Genomic DNA, 19446 nt, shown 5'->3' with positions numbered 1-19446 from the left:
TTAGCTGTCGCCCGCGACTCCGTCCGCGTGTTTGTCTAAAAAAAAACTAGGGGTGGACTACCCTTAATATTTAGGGGGATGAAAAATAGATGTTGGCCGATTCTCAGATCTACTCAACATGCTCACAAAATTACATGCGTATCGGTCAAGCCCTCTCGGAGGAGTATGGGAACGAAAATTGTGACACGAGAATTTTATATATAAGAAGATTTGTTGCTAGTTCCTCGTAAATGAATCGTTGGTTTCTTAGTTCAAAATCATCCCTGTTAGCATCTTTGACAAAAAAGAAAAATAATATGTTTCATACAAGGATTTTTTGTCTTTGGGATTTTGGTAGAGGGATGGTTTCATAAAACACTCAAGACGCGTAATTAAAAGCGTACGAAACCGTATGAATTTGAGGTCCTTGGTCTGTGCACATAAATGCGTTTTGATCTTATTAGGTGCTTGCTGTCTTAATAATTCATAAAAAAATCCCGCCTCCATCTACCATTTCGATCCATTAGCGATCTCACAGAATCCCGTCTCCCTCCGAAAGCATTCCTTTACAAACGAAGGCGCTCTGGTTCACGTAATGAATACGAAACGATCCTTTCTCTATTTGTACCAATTTAAATTTATGGAACTTTTCCGTTTCCAGTATAAATTATAGCTAATTTTTTAACTTTCTTAAAAGTATTGAATGAATAATAATTTGTAACTAACGTGTACAGCAGAGGGCATAGCACGAATATTTCGAGATAAGCTCCCTTCGTATTGTTAGTCATTTGTGTCAAAATAAGTATGACATTTTTAGTACACTTTACGTCCGATAGGTGGCACTGTACTAATTTTAATACAAAGTCGATGACAATTCGTTGGCACTTTTTTGTAACCTCGTATTCACATAGAAAATGAAACATTCTTCTATAAAATTCTATGACAAATGTTTGCTATCCCTTTCCAGTGAACTTACCAGCTCGTAAGCGGTTTTATTTCGGCGTCACTGTCCTTTCCTCTTTGGACGGCACTTGAATAATTAACAAGGACACCTTTCCTCTTTGATACTTGTGTTGAGTATGAATAAAATTTACGTACGATGTCCCACAGTGAGGTAAAATAGAGCTATAGAGGGCAGATTAATTCTTTAACTCTGCTCCATCTAAAACATTCGATGTAATAATCTGTGCAAAGCTCTAAACAATTTCCATTGACATGATGAGAAAGAAAAAACTTCTTTGTAAAAATATAAAATATATTAAACCACATTAAAAATAAAAATAATAGAAATATTCCTGTCTAATCTCCTTCGTCACCGCCCTCCTCTTCCTCATCAAATTCACCTTCCTCTTCAGCGGTGGCATCCTGGTACTGTTGGTATTCAGACACCAAGTCATTCATGTTACTTTCGGCTTCAGTAAACTCCATCTCGTCCATACCTTCGCCAGTATACCAATGCAAGAATGCCTTGCGTCTGAACATCGCTGTAAACTGCTCCGATATACGCTTAAATAGTTCCTGAATAGCTGTGGAGTTGCCGATAAATGTCGCAGACATCTTCAAGCCTCTCGGCGGTATGTCACACACGGCCGTCTTCACGTTATTTGGAATCCATTCAACGAAATAAGAGGAATTTTTGTTCTGAATATTCATCATTTGCTCGTCGACCTCCTTCATGGACATGCGGCCTCTGAACACCGCTGCTACAGTTAAATATCTACCATGGCGAGGGTCGCATGCCGCCATCATATTTTTAGCGTCAAACATCTGCTGAGTCAACTCTGGCACTGTCAGAGCTCTATATTGCTGACTGCCTCTAGACGTCAATGGAGCAAATCCGGGTATGAAAAAGTGGAGACGAGGAAATGGAACCATATTTACGGCCAGTTTCCTCAAGTCTGCGTTCAACTGACCGGGAAACCTAAGGCAAGTGGTCACACCGGACATGGTAGCCGATACCAAATGGTTCAGATCCCCGTAGGTCGGTGTGGTAAGCTTAAGAGTACGGAAACAGATGTCATACAAAGCTTCGTTATCAATGCAATACGACTCGTCAGTGTTTTCAACCAGTTGGTGCACGGAAAGTGTGGCGTTATAGGGTTCGACTACCGTATCTGATACTTTTGGCGAGGGTACAACACTAAATGTATTCATAATACGATCGGGGTATTCTTCCCTAATTTTCGATATGAGTAGCGTACCTAGTCCGGCTCCAGTACCTCCGCCGAGTGAATGTGTCAACTGAAATCCTTGAAGACAATCGCAACCCTCAGCTTCTTTCCTGACAACATCTAGGACGGAGTCTACTAATTCTGCGCCTTCAGTGTAGTGTCCCTTAGCCCAATTGTTACCTGCACCAGATTGGCCAAATACGAAATTGTCCGGTCGAAAAATTTGTCCAAAGGGTCCGGATCGCACCGAATCCATAGTTCCTGGTTCCAAATCGACCAATATGGCTCGCGGCACATATTTGCCGCCGGTGGCTTCATTGTAGTAAACGTTGATGCGCTCCAATTGAAGGTCGGAGTCGCCGTGGTACGTGCCAGTTGGATCGATGCCATGCTCGTCCGATATAACCTCCCAGAACTGCAAATTTACGATTTATGTTACGACGTAGTAAGTCAGCTTTATTTGGAGTGTAACGATACGGGATGTAGTTTAAGCTATTACTGTTAGATTGCCAATTTTTATTGCTTCTATTAAGCCTATAGCAATAAATGCCATTTATTATTACGCAGTATTAGTAAAATGGCAAGTTATTTGAGTTCTTTTATAATATTCACATACTTTTAAAAACGAAATTCAATCCTATCTGCTATGAATCTTTTTTTAAATTCTTACGTAAAATATCTAGATTTGAACATTTACTTCTATTTTCTATTACTACTAACCATGGACTTCTTTTGCGATATATTCTACATACTTGGAACAATGTTAGAAGAAAAGTAAATTGTTTTAATTACCTTTGCGCCGATCTGGTTGCCGCATTGCCCTGCTTGTATATGAACTATTTCCCTCATTGTCTAAGCTTACACTTAAATATTTCCTTTATATTCTAACAGACCGTAACAAGCCCGCGACCTACACCTACTGAAATGATTAATCAAACAAATGCATTTTTCCCGTCATCGAATTCTATTCGAACATTTTAAGTAATTTTAAAATATTAAAAAATAAGTGCATTTGAAAAGGTTTTGTTATAAATGCGTCTGTGAAGGTTTTAATCAATTTTTTTGTTGTAAAAATAAAATATCACATCCTTGGTTACCTTTATTGTTTTAAGGAGAATTAGACGGATGAAAAAATGTTTTTGTACAGGTTTTCTAGCATAAGATTCGTAGTAAAGTTTATCATGATAAAACAAGCCTCATTTTATATTAATTTATAAATACGTATGTTAAAAAATATGTATGTTAAAAAAAATTAAGTGTATGTACGGAATATTGAAAATCATGTGTGATACATGATGAATTTGGGTAGCTGATAACGAAAAATTTTTTTTAAAATTTTTGCCTGTTTGTATGTCTGTCCGCAAGGCCTTGTTTGTTCCGGCCAATTCAACAGCTGGACCAATTTTGACGGGAAGTTAGCATGCACGCGAGCATATTTTAAGCTACTTTTTTAAATCCTGTGCTGATGAAGTCACGGTCGACTGCTAGTACTGAATAAAATCATTCGTCATAAAGAATGTTCTGTTATTAAATGCAAACATAAAATTAATACAACTGAAAATTTCCGTATTGATATATTCATAGTTTATTCAATCGTATATTTGTCGCTTATAATTAAATTATATGAATGCTGAATTGATTGTGATTTTAAACGCAAACAAAAATTTAAAACTTGCTTTTTTATATTGCCTTGTGATTGTATTGGTAATTATTAAATAAAGGATGAAATTGCTTTTATTACTTTCGAGGATATTAAATCGATTTAATATGTGAGTAATAAGCTATATTCTTTCTTGATTAGCAAAATATATTAGGAAGTACTTTTATATTCGTTCAGAAGCGATTCCATAAGTAACTTAATGTTTTTTATGGTATTTGACTTTTCTCAAAAGACTCAACTTTGTATTTGAAGTCTTATTTATCAAAAATTGTTATATAGTATATATCCTTTGTACTAGCCTGGGTAAAAATAAATATATTATATATAATTTAGCATAAATCTTAGTAATGTAGTGAATTTTGGCGTAGCTCATTATTTATGCAGGAAAATGCCTTGCTCCGGTTTCATTATCGTCCATACCTGAGCCTAGTTTGACTTAAGTGAATCAAAAGCCTTTAGAAGCAACCCTTCGGGAGGGGTGAGTACCAGTCGACGAGAAAGAGGTCAGCATAATGTTTTTTTTAGTTTCAAACTATATAAATTAAACAGTAAAATAAAGACAAAAAAATGGTTATCACGGATAAAATTTATAATTGGTAAATTGATTTATTTAAAAATTGAACAATGTGAACTAATATATCAAATTTTCAGGTCAAAATTTGTTATAAGTTAACAAAATGAATAGACCGATTACAAACTAACCGAATTCACTAACTATCTGTGATATGGTAAATGCACTACAGAATTGTAGTTGAGTAAGCAAATAAAACTATATGACGCACAGAGTATAAAATTTTTTTTCTTTATTTAGTTTTATCTTTAAATAAGAATTTTAATGTGGCCAGTAGCCGCTCTAAGTAATTCCTCAATTACTTGAGTGGGTAATTTTAACTCAAAGCAAAGCCATCTGATGTGGAAATTGTGTGCTAATGACAGGTCCCTTTCCCGCACGTTGCTTTACAAATACTAGCGTCCCTTTCACTCGGCTATCACGTGCCCATTTGCTAGGGACGGGTTGTATGATGAATTATTTGTGTACTAAGAATTTCTTAGTAATTTTAGACGGGACTTTATTCTATAAATGTTGTAGTTATTAATTTTTAAAACAACATGATCAAGTAAAAACCTTAAAAATTATTATTTAAAAACTTAACATCGAGACATGACTAGACAATGTAGGAGGAAGTCGCGAAAGCTAGTTAGTTATATTTATACAAAGTAAAAATGGGGAATATTGTATGTATACATTTAAAACACTTCCATCACAATTTGAGCTCACTTAGCTAGGAAGCGAAAAGGATAAATTTGGTTGAATTTTATATTTCCCTCATTCTATAAATCGAGAATAGAAACTCTTGTAAGTTATAAGCGGTAGCGATTTTATAAAATACTTGTAATGAATATGTAGATATATTTTAAAAAGAAATTGTTAGTTACTATGACATTACTTATGAAAGAAATGAACGCCTTGCCTTTATAAAATAATTATAAAAGCAGTCATGGACATTTAGTTAGCTATTCCGAGCGGTGGTGGCTTCGCGTCGCTACAATAACGCGCGCGCGCCATGTACCAATGCAATGCTTTCAAGATTCGCCTGAATCATCGAACGATATCTAATCGTCTATTAAGCTATTATTATCATAGTTGCCATGTCCAACTTTCAGTTGCCACATTAGTAAATACTTCGCAAAGATATTATCAACTTTAATAATTTTTCGAAGTAAAACATAAAGAGCCATGTCTACTATCTCTTATAACTTGTACCATACTACAACTAGTCCTGTTTCCTGGCTAGCTACCAAATCCATATTACATCCTGCTTACAATCTCTATAAATACGTTCGAGATGAGCAATGTATTTTTGAATTTAATGTTTTTTGTATTTAAAAGCAGAATATAGTAAGAATATTGTCCTCTAGGATTGTATTTAAACTGCAGAAAAACCTTTAAAAAAATAACTTGAAGTATGAACATATTTAGTTTACTATTATTGTCGTTCTGTCCTTGTTTATTGATAATATATTTTAAAACAGTGTTTCAACAGTGAAAACCCACTGTAAGCGATCTTGTGAGAGTGTGCATCGTATGTATTAACAAAATGACACATGATATAACAATGTCATTTTTTTCAATGCATTGTGTTTTTTTTATTATATTAGAATGCACTTTAATAGAGTCGATTCGATAGGCAATCAAAAAGTACAAATACATCACCACTCCCATGCGTATAACAAAGTTAAATAGTATAAGCGCGGAATGAAATGAGTGTTCGATTCGATTGGCTTCCAATTTCGCATCCATGCATTTGTAAACAGGTTCAGCTTAAGGCGAAGACGATAATACTGAACTAATGAATTCTAAAATCCCTCAGGATGACCCCGAAAACGGATAAAGAGGTTCGAAAAAATTTCGATGACAATGCCGCTTACATTATTGGTTCGAAACTTTGTTCTGCATTGTGTATAAGGTTTTACATAAACGAGGTACGCAAAAATTTTGTCTATTTGACAGTTTATTAAAAACTCAAGGGTGGCACGTTGAATCTTCAATAACACGTCAATTTACTATATTGCTGAAAGCTGCATCTTAACGTACGACCACGCGCGACTCGCCAATCAATACCTTTTATTAATTCAATTTCTTTTTTTTCATCAATGTGTTTTTTTTTTGTATTATAATATTATGTCTGTTCATATTGGAAATAGTTACGTAGCAGACAATAACAGATGGACACACAAAAGATCAATAAAGTTATTTGTAACTCTTAATTTAATGCACGTTTTCGGAGCACTGCATTTGCAACTGTCAGTTATAAAACTGCTTTCGTTGAAAAAACAGTTGCCAATTTCATAAAGCGATAGTTAATATAAATAATGGAAATACAATTTGTAATCAAATAAATTGCAATGCACTTTAAATAAATAAATGTTTCATTTTACCAAAATATTTTCGTCCTGCGATTTTACCGATCTGTTTTCGATTCATTGACTGCTATCTATAGAATAGTTATGGGTAAGGTCGTAGGGGAGCGTTTATGAAAAGCTCTTTGTGAGGTGCATTAGCGTGATTGATCCGATAAGGAACGAGTTCACAATCGGATTTCATCCCTGTTATGAGATTTATCTAGGTATTGAGCTGCGGTTTGTTTGTTTGGTTCTGCAGTTGCTGAAATAATTTAATGGTATTGTTAAGACTTTAATGTCTACACTATATACAAGATTGATTGTTGGATGTAATAAACAAAATCCTCACAGACGGTAAAATAAAGTCCCCTTGACGTAGTACACAGTAAACGCAGAAATTAAGCAGTTTTTCATTCGGATTAGGACCTTGAATAAGTGATTTTTGAGAAGTGTAAGGGTACCATCGAAAAGCTTTTACAATACCTTCTATTACCAATAGTGTTTTCAAGATATAGTTGAATTACATCGAATAAAGGTTCTGAGTATTTATATAAATTATCAAGGTATTAGAATATAAAAGAGATAGAATTTTTTAAAGATCAATTCAATAATACAACTTATTTCCATGACCTATTTTCCCTTGGCGTTTCGTCGAATCAGACAATTCATTTTACCCGGAGCAGTGGGCAAACATGTCCCAATCACCTAGCCGTGCTCTTCCCCTAGCAGTCGTTAAACAATGTAAATATATGTAAATAGATTTTGTATAGTCGTTACACATGAAAAACTATCGAAACTAAGTTCTATGAAAGACAATTTCTTGTCTTGTTTTTCTTCCTTACTTGAATAAGGATTATTTTAGGGAATTATAGCAAAATTGAAATTATTTAGGAATGAAATTACTTTAAAGTTCTTTTAAACTGTGCTAGTAAATAAAATAAAGTATTGGTTTCTCTTCTCGAGCGTCATTACGAGACTTAAATCGTGTGTAGGGTCCTACGTGAGCCGCGAGCGCGAGTCACGGAAGCGTGCGTGACTCGACCTTTTTGTTTTTGAGGACTTACAAAGAAAAAGGATCATGTTATCGTATCCACCCCGTTCTTATTAACAGTTTCTTAAAGGCTATTATTGTTCGGAACCGGCCGTAAACCGCATTGCGGCTTAACCTTATCGCGTATGACAGAAAGCCTTAATGGCTAAGTTGACGAAAAATTAACGTAGAAAAATATTGTAGTCGGCCACGATCGTTACATTACACCAATTGCTTACATATTTCTAGCAATGGTTAGCACATGAAGGGCAATTTGCATTCACGTTTTGAGGTTATTTCTCAAGGTTGTAGCAATTTGAATTGATTAATTTCTATATTAACTTCAACAACGCGCACACTTGGTATTTTAAAAAATATGTTTTTAAAAGAATTGTACATTTAAATTCTTTTCAAGGAATGAAATACGTATGACCTCATTGGTAATAATATTTTGGCAACAAAATAAAATTATATTCAAAAAACCTAGCACATACGAGTACATGACGCGACTCCCTTTTATAACTGCTCCATTAAAATACGTAGTTTAATTTTAATCATCGATCCAATCAGTTCAGAGGCCCTTTAAAGCTTTACCTACATTAATGCTCGGGTGAGGAATTAATTACAAACATTCATTAACACCTCAACAAAGGCGAGGGCTACAAAAATGGGATGTAAATCCTACACCAAAATAAAAACAGGGCTCAATTGATCCCTCTGTTGATACGCTGTCTGGGGTAAAATCGCTGGATTATTTAAGGCTTACGAATAATTAGGGTTGGAGTGTACACGTTTAATCATTTTTGCTGAGAAAGAACCGTTTTTAGTGTTTCATGTGTCATTTTATTAAAGATCATATTTGCTATCAATTTTGTAAAGTCACTAATATATCAGAGCAAGAAGAGCATTTTGGATTTGTAGAGATTTTTTTTACAATTAAGACTTATTAAACGTTTAAAATGCTTGGACCACTTTTTTCTTTCCCCTATCTTAAACTTTATAAGCAAATGACTTAACATTTTTGATAATTATGAATATTGAAAGCTTCTTTATTCTACGAACCAATAAAACCAAGCATGAAACTATATCACATTATGAAGTTTTTTATACTAATAGCTGAAAAACGAGCAAGTGATGCAGTGGAAGGGACGTACAGAAATAAAGTTTAAAAAAACCTTTTCTTCCTACAAATGAATATAGAGATTTGGACAAAGTTGTCGTGACATTATCTTATAAACTTTCTAGAAACTCCAAGCTATAATTTCAGTATAAAACCGAGTCTCAAACTTACTTATAATCGTGATATGTAATAAATCAACGAACTCACAAATTATTGCCGGCGTTACTCACGAAAAACATTATAAATCATCTGTCCAACCCTATCGGTTACTGCTGTATTATTCATAAGGGTTAGAAAGAAATTGAGCTCATTTTAGATGGTTTTAAATTAAATGTTATTACAGATAGGCTTATTTTAAACGAGTCATCAGCATCAGCTCACTATACGAAATATTAGTACATTAACAAAAAATCTGCTAATATTAAAAAAAATATACTTGAATGTACATACACCATAGATGTGGTCCGCTATTGTAAGCAGGGCATTCCCAAGAATACTCCTAAAGATTTGTATTCATTGGAGGTAGTACCCAGTAGGCTTCTGTTCGTGTTAGAATCATCTTCTCATCGACATCATCATTGTCTTCCTACCCTTTTCTGTTCAGAGCGTCTGCATATTTTCTACTCTTACATACATCTCTATCAGCCGTTATTCTTTTGTATATTCTTTTTCACAATATTCATGTGTCCATCAACCTATTCAAAGATTTGTTTCAATTACGTTCGTAGTAAGATTTTTTGATCAAATACTAAAACGTAACAGTAGCCAAAAATCAGATGTAATTTATACGGTTAACATTTTTGATGTAATTTAGAAAGAACAATAAACGTTGCCCTCCAACTGCAAACAAAAGTACTAGAACTTTCTAACAATGTGCTTCGGAACGGCTTAGAGTAGGAGTTTGCTTCATTAAATGTGAATTTCGAGAACTTTTGCTTGCAATCAACGAGTCGAATTAAGCTAAATTCTGTCAGCCTAGTTGTCATATTTACTTAAGCCTCAATAAAATTTTTGCCTTTTATAAATTCACGTATATATCAATTTTGTGTAAGACTTTATTTGTAATACAGTTTTAAAACCAGTGCAATATTGTTTTTGTACAAGAGGTGGGCAAACGAGTAGCATAAACCCCGAGTTTTTCATCGACGCCTATGGACATCTGCAATACCAGAGGAGCCGCAGATGCGTTGCCGGCCTTTGAGATGGTGATACACTCGATTCTTGAAGGACCTTAAGTCGTCGTATTTATATTTTAGTTTTTAAAATCTAGATAACGCTGTGAAGGATTATGCTAAGAAAATATTCAGTCTACACATAAATGAGAATTTTAACGTAGCCTAAATTCCTTCATAATGTCATAAAGTTATTCTGGCTACCATAATTAGTCCGCCTACGTACAATATCGTAAATAAAACGGGGCCCCGAAATACTGAGCTAAATTTAGAACCCCTAATATTAACAGTGATACTTCTTTACGCCGAAAAAAAAATCATATAAGAAATGATTTTACGATTAAAATGTTTTCCTATTACCCAAAATTACTTCTGATCTTTACATAAGTATTTTTTATTTGTGCAATATATTAGTTGATCCTACTATTATTATAAACGCGAATTTTTTGATGTATGGATGGATGGATGTTTGTTTGGGCATTTGCAGACTGCAACAGACCTCGATGAAAGTTATAGATGTAGAACATAGTCTGGATGAATACATACATAGGCTACTAATTAAGATTTTTGGATAATTTCAACAATGATTTGTTAACAATGGGAATTAATAGTTACATAAGGAATAGACTACATAATAGGTAGGTAACATTCGCAATTTAATGGTTTTTAGACATTATTAGCTAGAATCCTTTGGCGCGAATGGCGCGCTATTTCCAAGTTAAGTGTCACATTGATTAGTTAGGGGATATAAACGTTGATATTTTAAGAAGGCTAATGTTACGCCAGTACACCGGCATATCGGATTTTCTTCTTAATACTTTATACTTATACGCAGACGATGATTATAATAATTTAGAGTTTTAAACTGCGGTCTGTGCATGAATTTTATTTTCTTAACTGTTTAAGATTTCATATAAAACGAGTTATTAACGAAACGTTATTAAACGTTATTTAAGTTATGGCGTCGTACGATAAAGATCAAAGTTCAAGCAGCGCCATTAACATAAAATATCGCATGTAACTACTTATATTCAAACCACTTGTATTTTTCTTCATTATTAAAAATAACTTCTAGTAACACATGCAAGCGCTTAACATAATTTTCTTTTCATTTTAAAAATAATGATTGTATGAAACGTTAACTTAAGTTATTTAAGTTAGTACTTATAAACTGTATTCGTTTAAAGGGACAATGTCTACGAAGATTTCTCTCAAAGCCTGAAATTGTTCCGATTTGATATGATATTTTCTAATAACTTTTATTACCACCCTTATCTTATGAGGAAAGAATGGGAAATGGACTGATGACTTGAGTGACTTGACACAGAAAGGGAAACATCCTCTTTCTGTGAATCCCCTCCCCCGTCGATTAATGGTAGGCATATGCAATTTCAGATGTCTATGGGCAGTGGTCGCTGCGTTATTTCGACGAATCCATGCGGCCATTAGCTTGTACACATAAGATAAAATAAAAATAAATATGAATTAACACTGATATACCATGTTATGTCACAAACATGCAGAATTAAAAATTATAAGATAAATTCAAAAATCGAGTACTATTCGTATAAACAATATTCCAATACACGGCAATTTACTTATTCCTTTTTGCTAAACGTATGTTGTATTTGTCATATCGCAGTTGGAATAATTCCAAAGTAACTTGCACATATTAAAGTTGATCACGGTGACCCCATAGCATGCAAGGCCTTGGCGTATTGCCATTTGCAATACCTGCGAGCTATTTAAAAGCAAACGTTAAATTGCCGGCCTTTTAAAATTCGAAATAAATACAGTTTTAAATGTTTTTAGAATAGCTCACAAAAAAACTATACAGGATAATGAAAACTGACATTTAGTGAAAAAAATGATTTACCTATATTGTAGATAGATCTTTGTTTTTCTTAGTTCCAAACTAAGAAAAACAAAGATTATCAGAGAAAGATCGGAAAGTCATAAAAGAAGTATCAAAATACTCTGAGGGTTTTTTACTTATTTTTTTTGTCGGCAAATTATCATTGCTTAGGTTAGGTTAGACTACTTGTGGTTTCACAGTTATTAATATATTGTTTTTGAATTATTGTGCAGATAATTCGGAAGACATAGTCAAAGAGCGATTAGATATTTTAAGATGCGAAGATAATACAAATTAAAATGGATTAAATACAGAAATAGAAATATTTAGGTCAATGATAATGATTTTACTTTTAATAGACATTTCATTCATATTTTTAAGCAATGAGATTTTTCTATAAATAGTATAAAAATAAAACGAAAAAACGATAACCTGAAATTAAATAGAAACGAGATATCTACTGATATTTTGCTAGTGATTTGATTGTAGAGTCGGCCGAGGCAATCTAGGTCACTCTGACGTCATCCCCCGGGTGCTTTCGATCCGGGAGACATGAGCAGTCTGTTTCCGATTTACAAGTTTTGTGATTATGTTAACTGAATGTTAAACTCTATTTAATTACATCTCTTATATATTTTAAATGTTATATAATACATATAAAAAGAAAACATAAGACTATAAATTCCAATTTTATATGATTTTTAGTAACAACCTAAGTTAATGGTTCGATTTTTACTGACTCATTTTGAAAAATTATGAAGAAAACTTTTCTATCAATTTAGACTTACTCCAATTACTCTGAAGATTAAAAAGCAACATAGTTATTTCATAATTAAAGACCATTAAAGACTCAACTCAAACGGAAACCATAAAGAATAACTTTAACGTTCTCCTTCAACTTACTGTTTTCGTCTATCCGGGATAAAGTAATTCGCATTAGCGACATCTCTTCATCCCCGCTGGAGACAAATCTACAAAGTTCTTAGCGGTCTGGCAGTCGACTGGCACACCTAATCCCCTTCTTTTAAAGTAGTTCCAGCAAATTGCAGATTTACTACGGAATAAAGATGCATTTGGTTCACATCACGTATGAAAACAAAATATTCCTTTGAAATAATTTTATGTACAATATTATTATATAAATTAAAAATTATTATTACTTATAAGAGCGTCGGTGGCTCAAGAGTTAAGCACTTGACTTATAATCTGCTGTTATTTGGTTCGAATCCCGCCATATACCAATGTGTTGTTCGATTTTTGATTTACATATGTACATTTATTTGACGTTCTTACGGTACGAAAAACATCGATGCAACCTGCACATGTCAATGAAGAAATTCAAAGATATGTGTGAAGAAATAGTCATCCTAATTTAGAGTAGGTTCCGAGAAACATATCTGATGTTCCTTTAGTGTTTTGGAGGTGTTAGGCGTTGTTGATCACCTCAATGGTCCTGTCGCTGGTTTCCCCATTTGCTTATATAAAAACAATCTAAATCAATAATGATACCACAAGACCTTTCACAAAACTTACATAAAAAATCAACCTTCCATGGGTTTTTGTGTTCGAAATATTACGGATCAGAAGCACACAGAAAACTTTATTTAGCACTCAACAGCGTGATGTTATGTTCGATAAAATTATTTGCAAATTTTCAAACAACATGTATAAGATAAAGTCGAAAGGTCGACGGAAACTTTGTACATGAATTTGTAAAGTCTTGGTACGACTGAAACAAGTTCTGAATTTACGGGTGCAAGCCTGAAAGTTACCAACTTTGCGGATTTATCTATTGATATCGAGAACGAATTAATATAACAAATTTAAATTACTGTATGATATTTTATAGAACTTATTGCCTATTTAGAATCTTTATTTAGTCCCTATGAGATAGTTAGTTTAGTCGATTGCCAAAGAAAATTTTCAATGTTCTCTAAGGGCGTCTTTAAGTGTAGTTTTAGTAAGAGAAATTAACATTAAAAGACTTTTAATTTCAGCATTTAAAATAAGTAATCTAGACATATGTATTAGTATCAAGGAAGAAAAAGGACCTCACATAATATGGGCGTAATGTAAAGTTTTTAATTTACAATAATTCTTAAGTTATTAAAACAAAAAATTGACATAGTCACACACACCTGTATGAACTTAATAAATTAAAGTATTAAGTTGTAGATTGTAAATTAACTTTCACTTTAATAACTTTAATTTTATTTCACTGGAGCAAGCTCGAATGCCGAGTTAATAAATTGTAAAGGGAGTGAGAGGGGGGTTCGATGGAGGTGTTTAAATGTAATGCTTCAATTTGTAACGGTATGTAGTTCTGAATTTAGTAAGGTGTTACATATTAAAATGTCTTTATTATGTGATTTTCTGTTGTAATCCGATAGCAAACCAGAGTATTAGCTTTCACATCTTTCAATACGATTAAAACAGAATATCACATAATAAAGACATTTTAAAATTTCAATTCCAATGTCATTAGAAGCTAGAATTTAACTAGAAACGCTTAAAAGACACTCATTTTGTTATAGCTTCATCATATTTTATACAATATTGCAATCTTGACCAGATATTTTCTTTCTCTTTGCGTCATTTCCTCATTACCAAATTACGTCTTCTAGACCAAATACAAGATCCATCTTAAGACAGCCACCTACGTTCTGTTCTGATTCTATTTACTAGTGAAACATTAGCCTATTGAATGTTTTTAGCACCACAGGAAATACATTTGCTAATAAACTCATATAAAAAACGGTTAAACACTCACGTATATTCGTCCGGTGGTGGCACCGACTAGTTTCGAGCCCATCGGAGGCCCTTCATCAGGGTGAGTGGGAATGGTATTATTCGCGGACGCGGCCCGTCGCTCAGTGGGCTTTTTATATAAGTTTATTATAATGTATCACGAAAGTTAAAATAATTTAACATATCCTAATATGCCTTGTGGTATAATGGTATAAAACTTTTCGATTTATATTGTTTTCTTGTAGTAAAACGGTTCAACTACGAGTATATAGGTACGGTTAGGTGCAATTTTATTTTAAAAGAGTTAGTCGTTCTCAAGATTTAATCAATTTGCGGGTGAATGCAAGTGTCGGTACAGAATGGAGGCACTTAAATGTAATGCAGTGCTCCTGTTTGTGGGAGAATGTTCTAAGTGTTGCTTGGACTATTGTGGTTTCATTAGTGGTAAAGTTATGTGCGTTCTACTAAATGTGTGCGAGTTAACTGTTATATTAGTAACATTGTTAATAATTTGTTGTATTGTTTGTTAAGAAAGTGCTAATCATTTACTTACTGTAAAACAAAATGAATGTGCTGACTAGTTTAGGCGACTAACAAAATGTATACTATCGCTTAACTACTTAAATCGCTGAGGGTAATTTGCCTTGTGTATGAAGGGCCTAAGCCACTGATATTGACTTTTTAATTGATTGATAAGTAGCGTAGATTCACAAGTGTGAAATCTTTAGATATACATTCTCATGAAAAACCTCTAACCGAGACATTCTCGTATATCATATTAAGTTTTATACCCTGCTATATGCCAAATTCGGGAACGTCTAACGTATTCCGCTCCGTTGCACTATGGGCTTTGTAAAGCAGTCTGCATGAATTGTGGATTTACATGGCATATATAAGCTAAGGGTTTGTTCGGCTCATATAGCGACGCAGTAAAATATTTATGATTGGTACAATACATAAGCGTTTGTCACCAGCTCAATTTTAATGTTAGGGTAAGATTTCACTGCTGAAATGTCCACACTAAAGCATATTGTCTTTTCTTTCCGAAAATGATTGTTTTGGCAGTTTAAATTTAAAGTCATAGACACAAATTTTATTTTTATTAGAAAAAATATTAGCGGAAAAAACTATGATCTATATGCAGAAAAAAGCTGTTTTAAGAGTTTGTTATATTACCCATGTCTTAAATTTATGAAGTGGGTAACTATTCGATTTCATCTGGTAAAAAAAAAATAAAAAAAATTCCTGTAATAAATTCTTACTATATTTTATTTTTCTTGTAATTGCGATAAATCACAAGAAAAATTCGTATTTTAAATCAGTTAATATCGCCATAAGTCAAATGTTAACACGCAAAAGTAGTTCAAATATAACCAGTCTGAATTACTAGCTTCCTGTTAAAAAGTATAGTATGATGACAAAGACGGCAAATATTTGCATTAGCGATATCTTTTCATCTAGGCTACAAAATAAATTCACAAGTTTACGTCTCAGCCAGTCCGGACGCATCGCAAAGTCTCCCCGCATCCGCATAAATTGCGAATTTGTTACACACGCTCTGAGGATTTGTTTAGGTCACGTATGTATAGTCGAAGGCAGCGTTGACGACTGCAAGTTATAAGAGTTTAGACAATAGTATAGAATATTTTTAAATAACAATGAACACGTTAATAACTTTGATGTATCAAAAATCGATAGTAAATATTTATTTAAAAAAAATGTATGATAATTTCACTCTTCAAAATCAATCAACGTAAGGGGGTAACGATTTTTAAGTTATTACCTTACCTTCAACATTTCAACTCAACAATTTCGAAGACTAAGTGTAAAGCAAGAAATGGTATTTAAACATTAAGGTAGCGTATATAAATCCGCCATATTGCCTTACACGTACAAACTCAACGTATTATGTAGATTCTACGCTAATTGCGTCATAAAAGTGAAGTAATAAAGAACATTTTGGAAAGTTTCGCGTCACTTACTTGGGTGCGAGCACTCGACTCCACAGGAGTCAGTGGTACTCGAAATGTAAACACGCGAAACGTTTTTACCCTATTGTCATATAGGGAGTCGTAAAGGGGCCTTGGTTGCTTCAAGACAATGTGTTTGGTACTATGATTAAATGTGATCTCACGATTTGTCGCATACTAAAGTAATATCATCCCTAAAATGTTAGCTGATGTTTTAAAAATTAGCTCTTTGAGTACGTCATATTGTTTTTTAATAACAAAGTCTTGTAAAGGTGTATATTTTAAATAAAAGCGATTTTTTTTCTGCTTCGTATACTTGTGAAATTGTATTATAAATCTGAACAAAACTTTCTATCTTAGAACACATACATAATGTGACTAAATTAAAAATACGTTTACCTTTTTAATTTTACTTTACACTGATGGTACTTTAAACTTTTAATAATGTCACAGTGAAATTATCTCGTACAAGAGTGAACTTAACCGAGTACAAAGTTGTAAGTTTCAAATGTGTAGAGATTACAACAGATTTTTAAAATTTTTCTATTAGAATTCCTTCGTATATTCAAGTAATCAATGGTCACTAAAATAGTGTTGCTTATTTTCTTTTTTATTACAAAGTAGCAAACGAGCAATGACCATCTGCGAGGCTTGCATTCGCTTCGAAGCAATTTCATTGTGAAATTCAAAAATGTATGGAACTGACGCGCGACAATCACGTGACTTATCGAACGTTATTGTCAGTTCTATACATTTTTGAAGTTTATTGAATCGCTTCGGATAAAATGCATTTTGTCTAGCCCCCTGATTCGCCAAAGTAGCGAAGCGACCGCTGCTTATATCCGCAATTGCAGACTTGCCTACCTTTAATTGACGGAGGAGGAGAGGCATAGAAAGAGAACTTCTTCTTTAAAAAAATGTATGCTTAATTTAAATCTTTACCAGTAAGTAATTCATAAGGAAATAGCAATTTATACTGGCTGCAGTAAGTCTTGTAATGCAATGACTTAGTTGGCTGAGAATTTCACGAAGTTTTCTTTTCTCTGAATGAAAAGATTTCGCTAATGCAAATAGTCTCCATTCAAATTTTAAAAAAGCATTAGCTACTGCTCTTGCGAATACTTTGCGGGTTTGTACATTTGTCTATTTTCAACGCAATACAGCAGTTAGTTTTCTTGTCTTTTTATGATACTAACTTTTAACAGTATTACAAATAGATTTTTTTCTTACGGCTCACGGAAATATTACTATGTATAAAGGCTTATTAAAAATAAGATTTTTGCATGGGTAGATGGATGGGTGGCTGGATAGATGGATGTTTGTTTGAAGATATCTCCGGAACGCTAGTAACTAATGTAATATAGAAACATTCTTTTTAAGATACAAAGAAATATAAGAAATATTTTAAATTTCAAATATACCTTGTTTTTTATATATTATACATCTTAATTAAGGCTAAATTCTAAAAGCTTAATTAACAGTTTACTTGATATTTACATTTAAACAAAGAAAACAACATACGTAATATTTTAAAAGCTATAATCTTCAAAGAATGATAAAATCTAAATTAATAAAGAAGCAGAAACTTTATGCAATTGGAACGAATTGAATGGAACAATTGCAAAAGATAAAACTGGCCACAAGTACGCAGCTTCGCACGAAGTATCCTGATTAAACTTTGAAAGTTCAGACTTGAACGATAATACAGTTGCTTATAATTATGTTATTCTTAACTTGTTTTCTAACGGTGGACAATTAAAAAAAAAATAACTTCTTTTGTTTATATGTATAATAGCAGTCGGTTTATATAGTGTGTCGGTGGCTCAGAGGTTAAGCACTTGACTTGTAATCTGCAGATCTTCTTACAGTGAAGGAAAACATTGTGATGCAAACTGTACATACATATCTGCGAAGAAATTCAAAGATATGTAAAGTCAACCAACCCGCACTTGGTTAGAGTGGCTGACTATGGTCTTATCATCCCTAACTTACGGTAGGCTCCGAGCACCTTGGTGGGGACATATAGTGAGCTGATGATGATGAGCAATAATCATAGTACAAAAGACAATGTTACAATGTATTTAAAATCCTAACAAAGTATTAATGATTTAGATATTTTTGGATGGATTCGTTGCTATATTACTAGTTTTACTTTCTACTATAAATGCGAAAATTATTTGTAATTTGTTTTATCTTCTGTATGTCCAGTCAGCGTCATATAGATCGTAACAGACAAGATATGCAATATAGGTACACCAAAAGTAATCAATTATATCGGTACAACAAAAGTCCTCAAATTAATAGATACATTCACCCTGCTCAAATACATCGGTACATACACAGCGTCAAATATATGAGTACAAGCAAGATGCTCATAAATATCGTAGCAGCCACAGCGTCATAGGTAACGAAGCAGTCAAGGTGTGCAAAAATATCTTAACATTTGACAAAATTTAACTCTATCTCTATATACTTGTGATACAATTTGGAATAAACTACTTCTGTTACATTCATTTGGCACTTTGTATTAACATTATAGGTTGTCCGGAAAGTTCGTTCCGATTTTCGATAGGAAGGTTAGAATAGACTGTGGCTGAAGTGGATTCATTTTCGGATTTCCACCATTATCAAACGTCACAAAAATTTCTATATTGTGAATAATTTCATTTCATTGGTTGAGATAAGATATAAACTGAGAAAGAGATAAACTATTTTTTAAAATTTTAGCCAAAAATAAAAGACGTTTTAGGTAGATTGTCTTTGCGGCTTTTAAGAATGGTACGCGCGGAAACTATACGTACGTGTAATTCTATTTGCTTCGATATTAATATTAAAAA

General features: G+C 33.2%; 2 protein-coding genes across 2 annotated transcripts in view; both read right to left on the bottom strand.

Moving 5' to 3' along the window:
• Positions 1–19446, bottom strand: part of Gfrl (Glial cell line-derived neurotrophic family receptor-like) — a 111870-nt gene that overhangs the window by 30474 nt on the left and 61950 nt on the right. The window lies entirely within an intron of this gene.
• LOC106123163 (tubulin beta chain) lies at positions 1217–3087 on the bottom strand. Its single transcript, XM_013319367.1, has 2 exons — positions 2943–3087; positions 1217–2565 (listed from the first exon to the last, which is right to left on the bottom strand). The coding sequence occupies exons 1-2, from the start codon at positions 2997–2999 to the stop codon at positions 1279–1281; spliced, it is 1344 nt and encodes a 447-aa protein (XP_013174821.1). The 5' UTR covers positions 3000–3087; the 3' UTR covers positions 1217–1278.

The sequence above is a fragment of the Papilio xuthus genome, unplaced genomic scaffold, assembly GCF_000836235.2.
Source record: "Papilio xuthus unplaced genomic scaffold, Pxut_1.1 DF826159.1, whole genome shotgun sequence".
Lineage (NCBI taxonomy): Eukaryota > Metazoa > Arthropoda > Insecta > Lepidoptera > Papilionidae > Papilio > Papilio xuthus.
The sequence above is the reverse complement of the archived record's forward strand: the minus strand, read 5'-3'. Positions and strand labels throughout refer to the sequence as shown.

Bases quoted from the DNA above. Each gene is read 5' to 3' on its own strand.
- LOC106123163 (XM_013319367.1), bottom strand. From the start codon at position 2,999: ATGAGGGAAATAGTTCATATACAAGCAGGGCAATGCGGCAACCAGATC. The intron at 2,566-2,942 runs GTAATTAAAACA...GTAAATTTGCAG, and splicing joins GCAACCAGATCGGCGCAAAG to TTCTGGGAGGTTATATCGGA.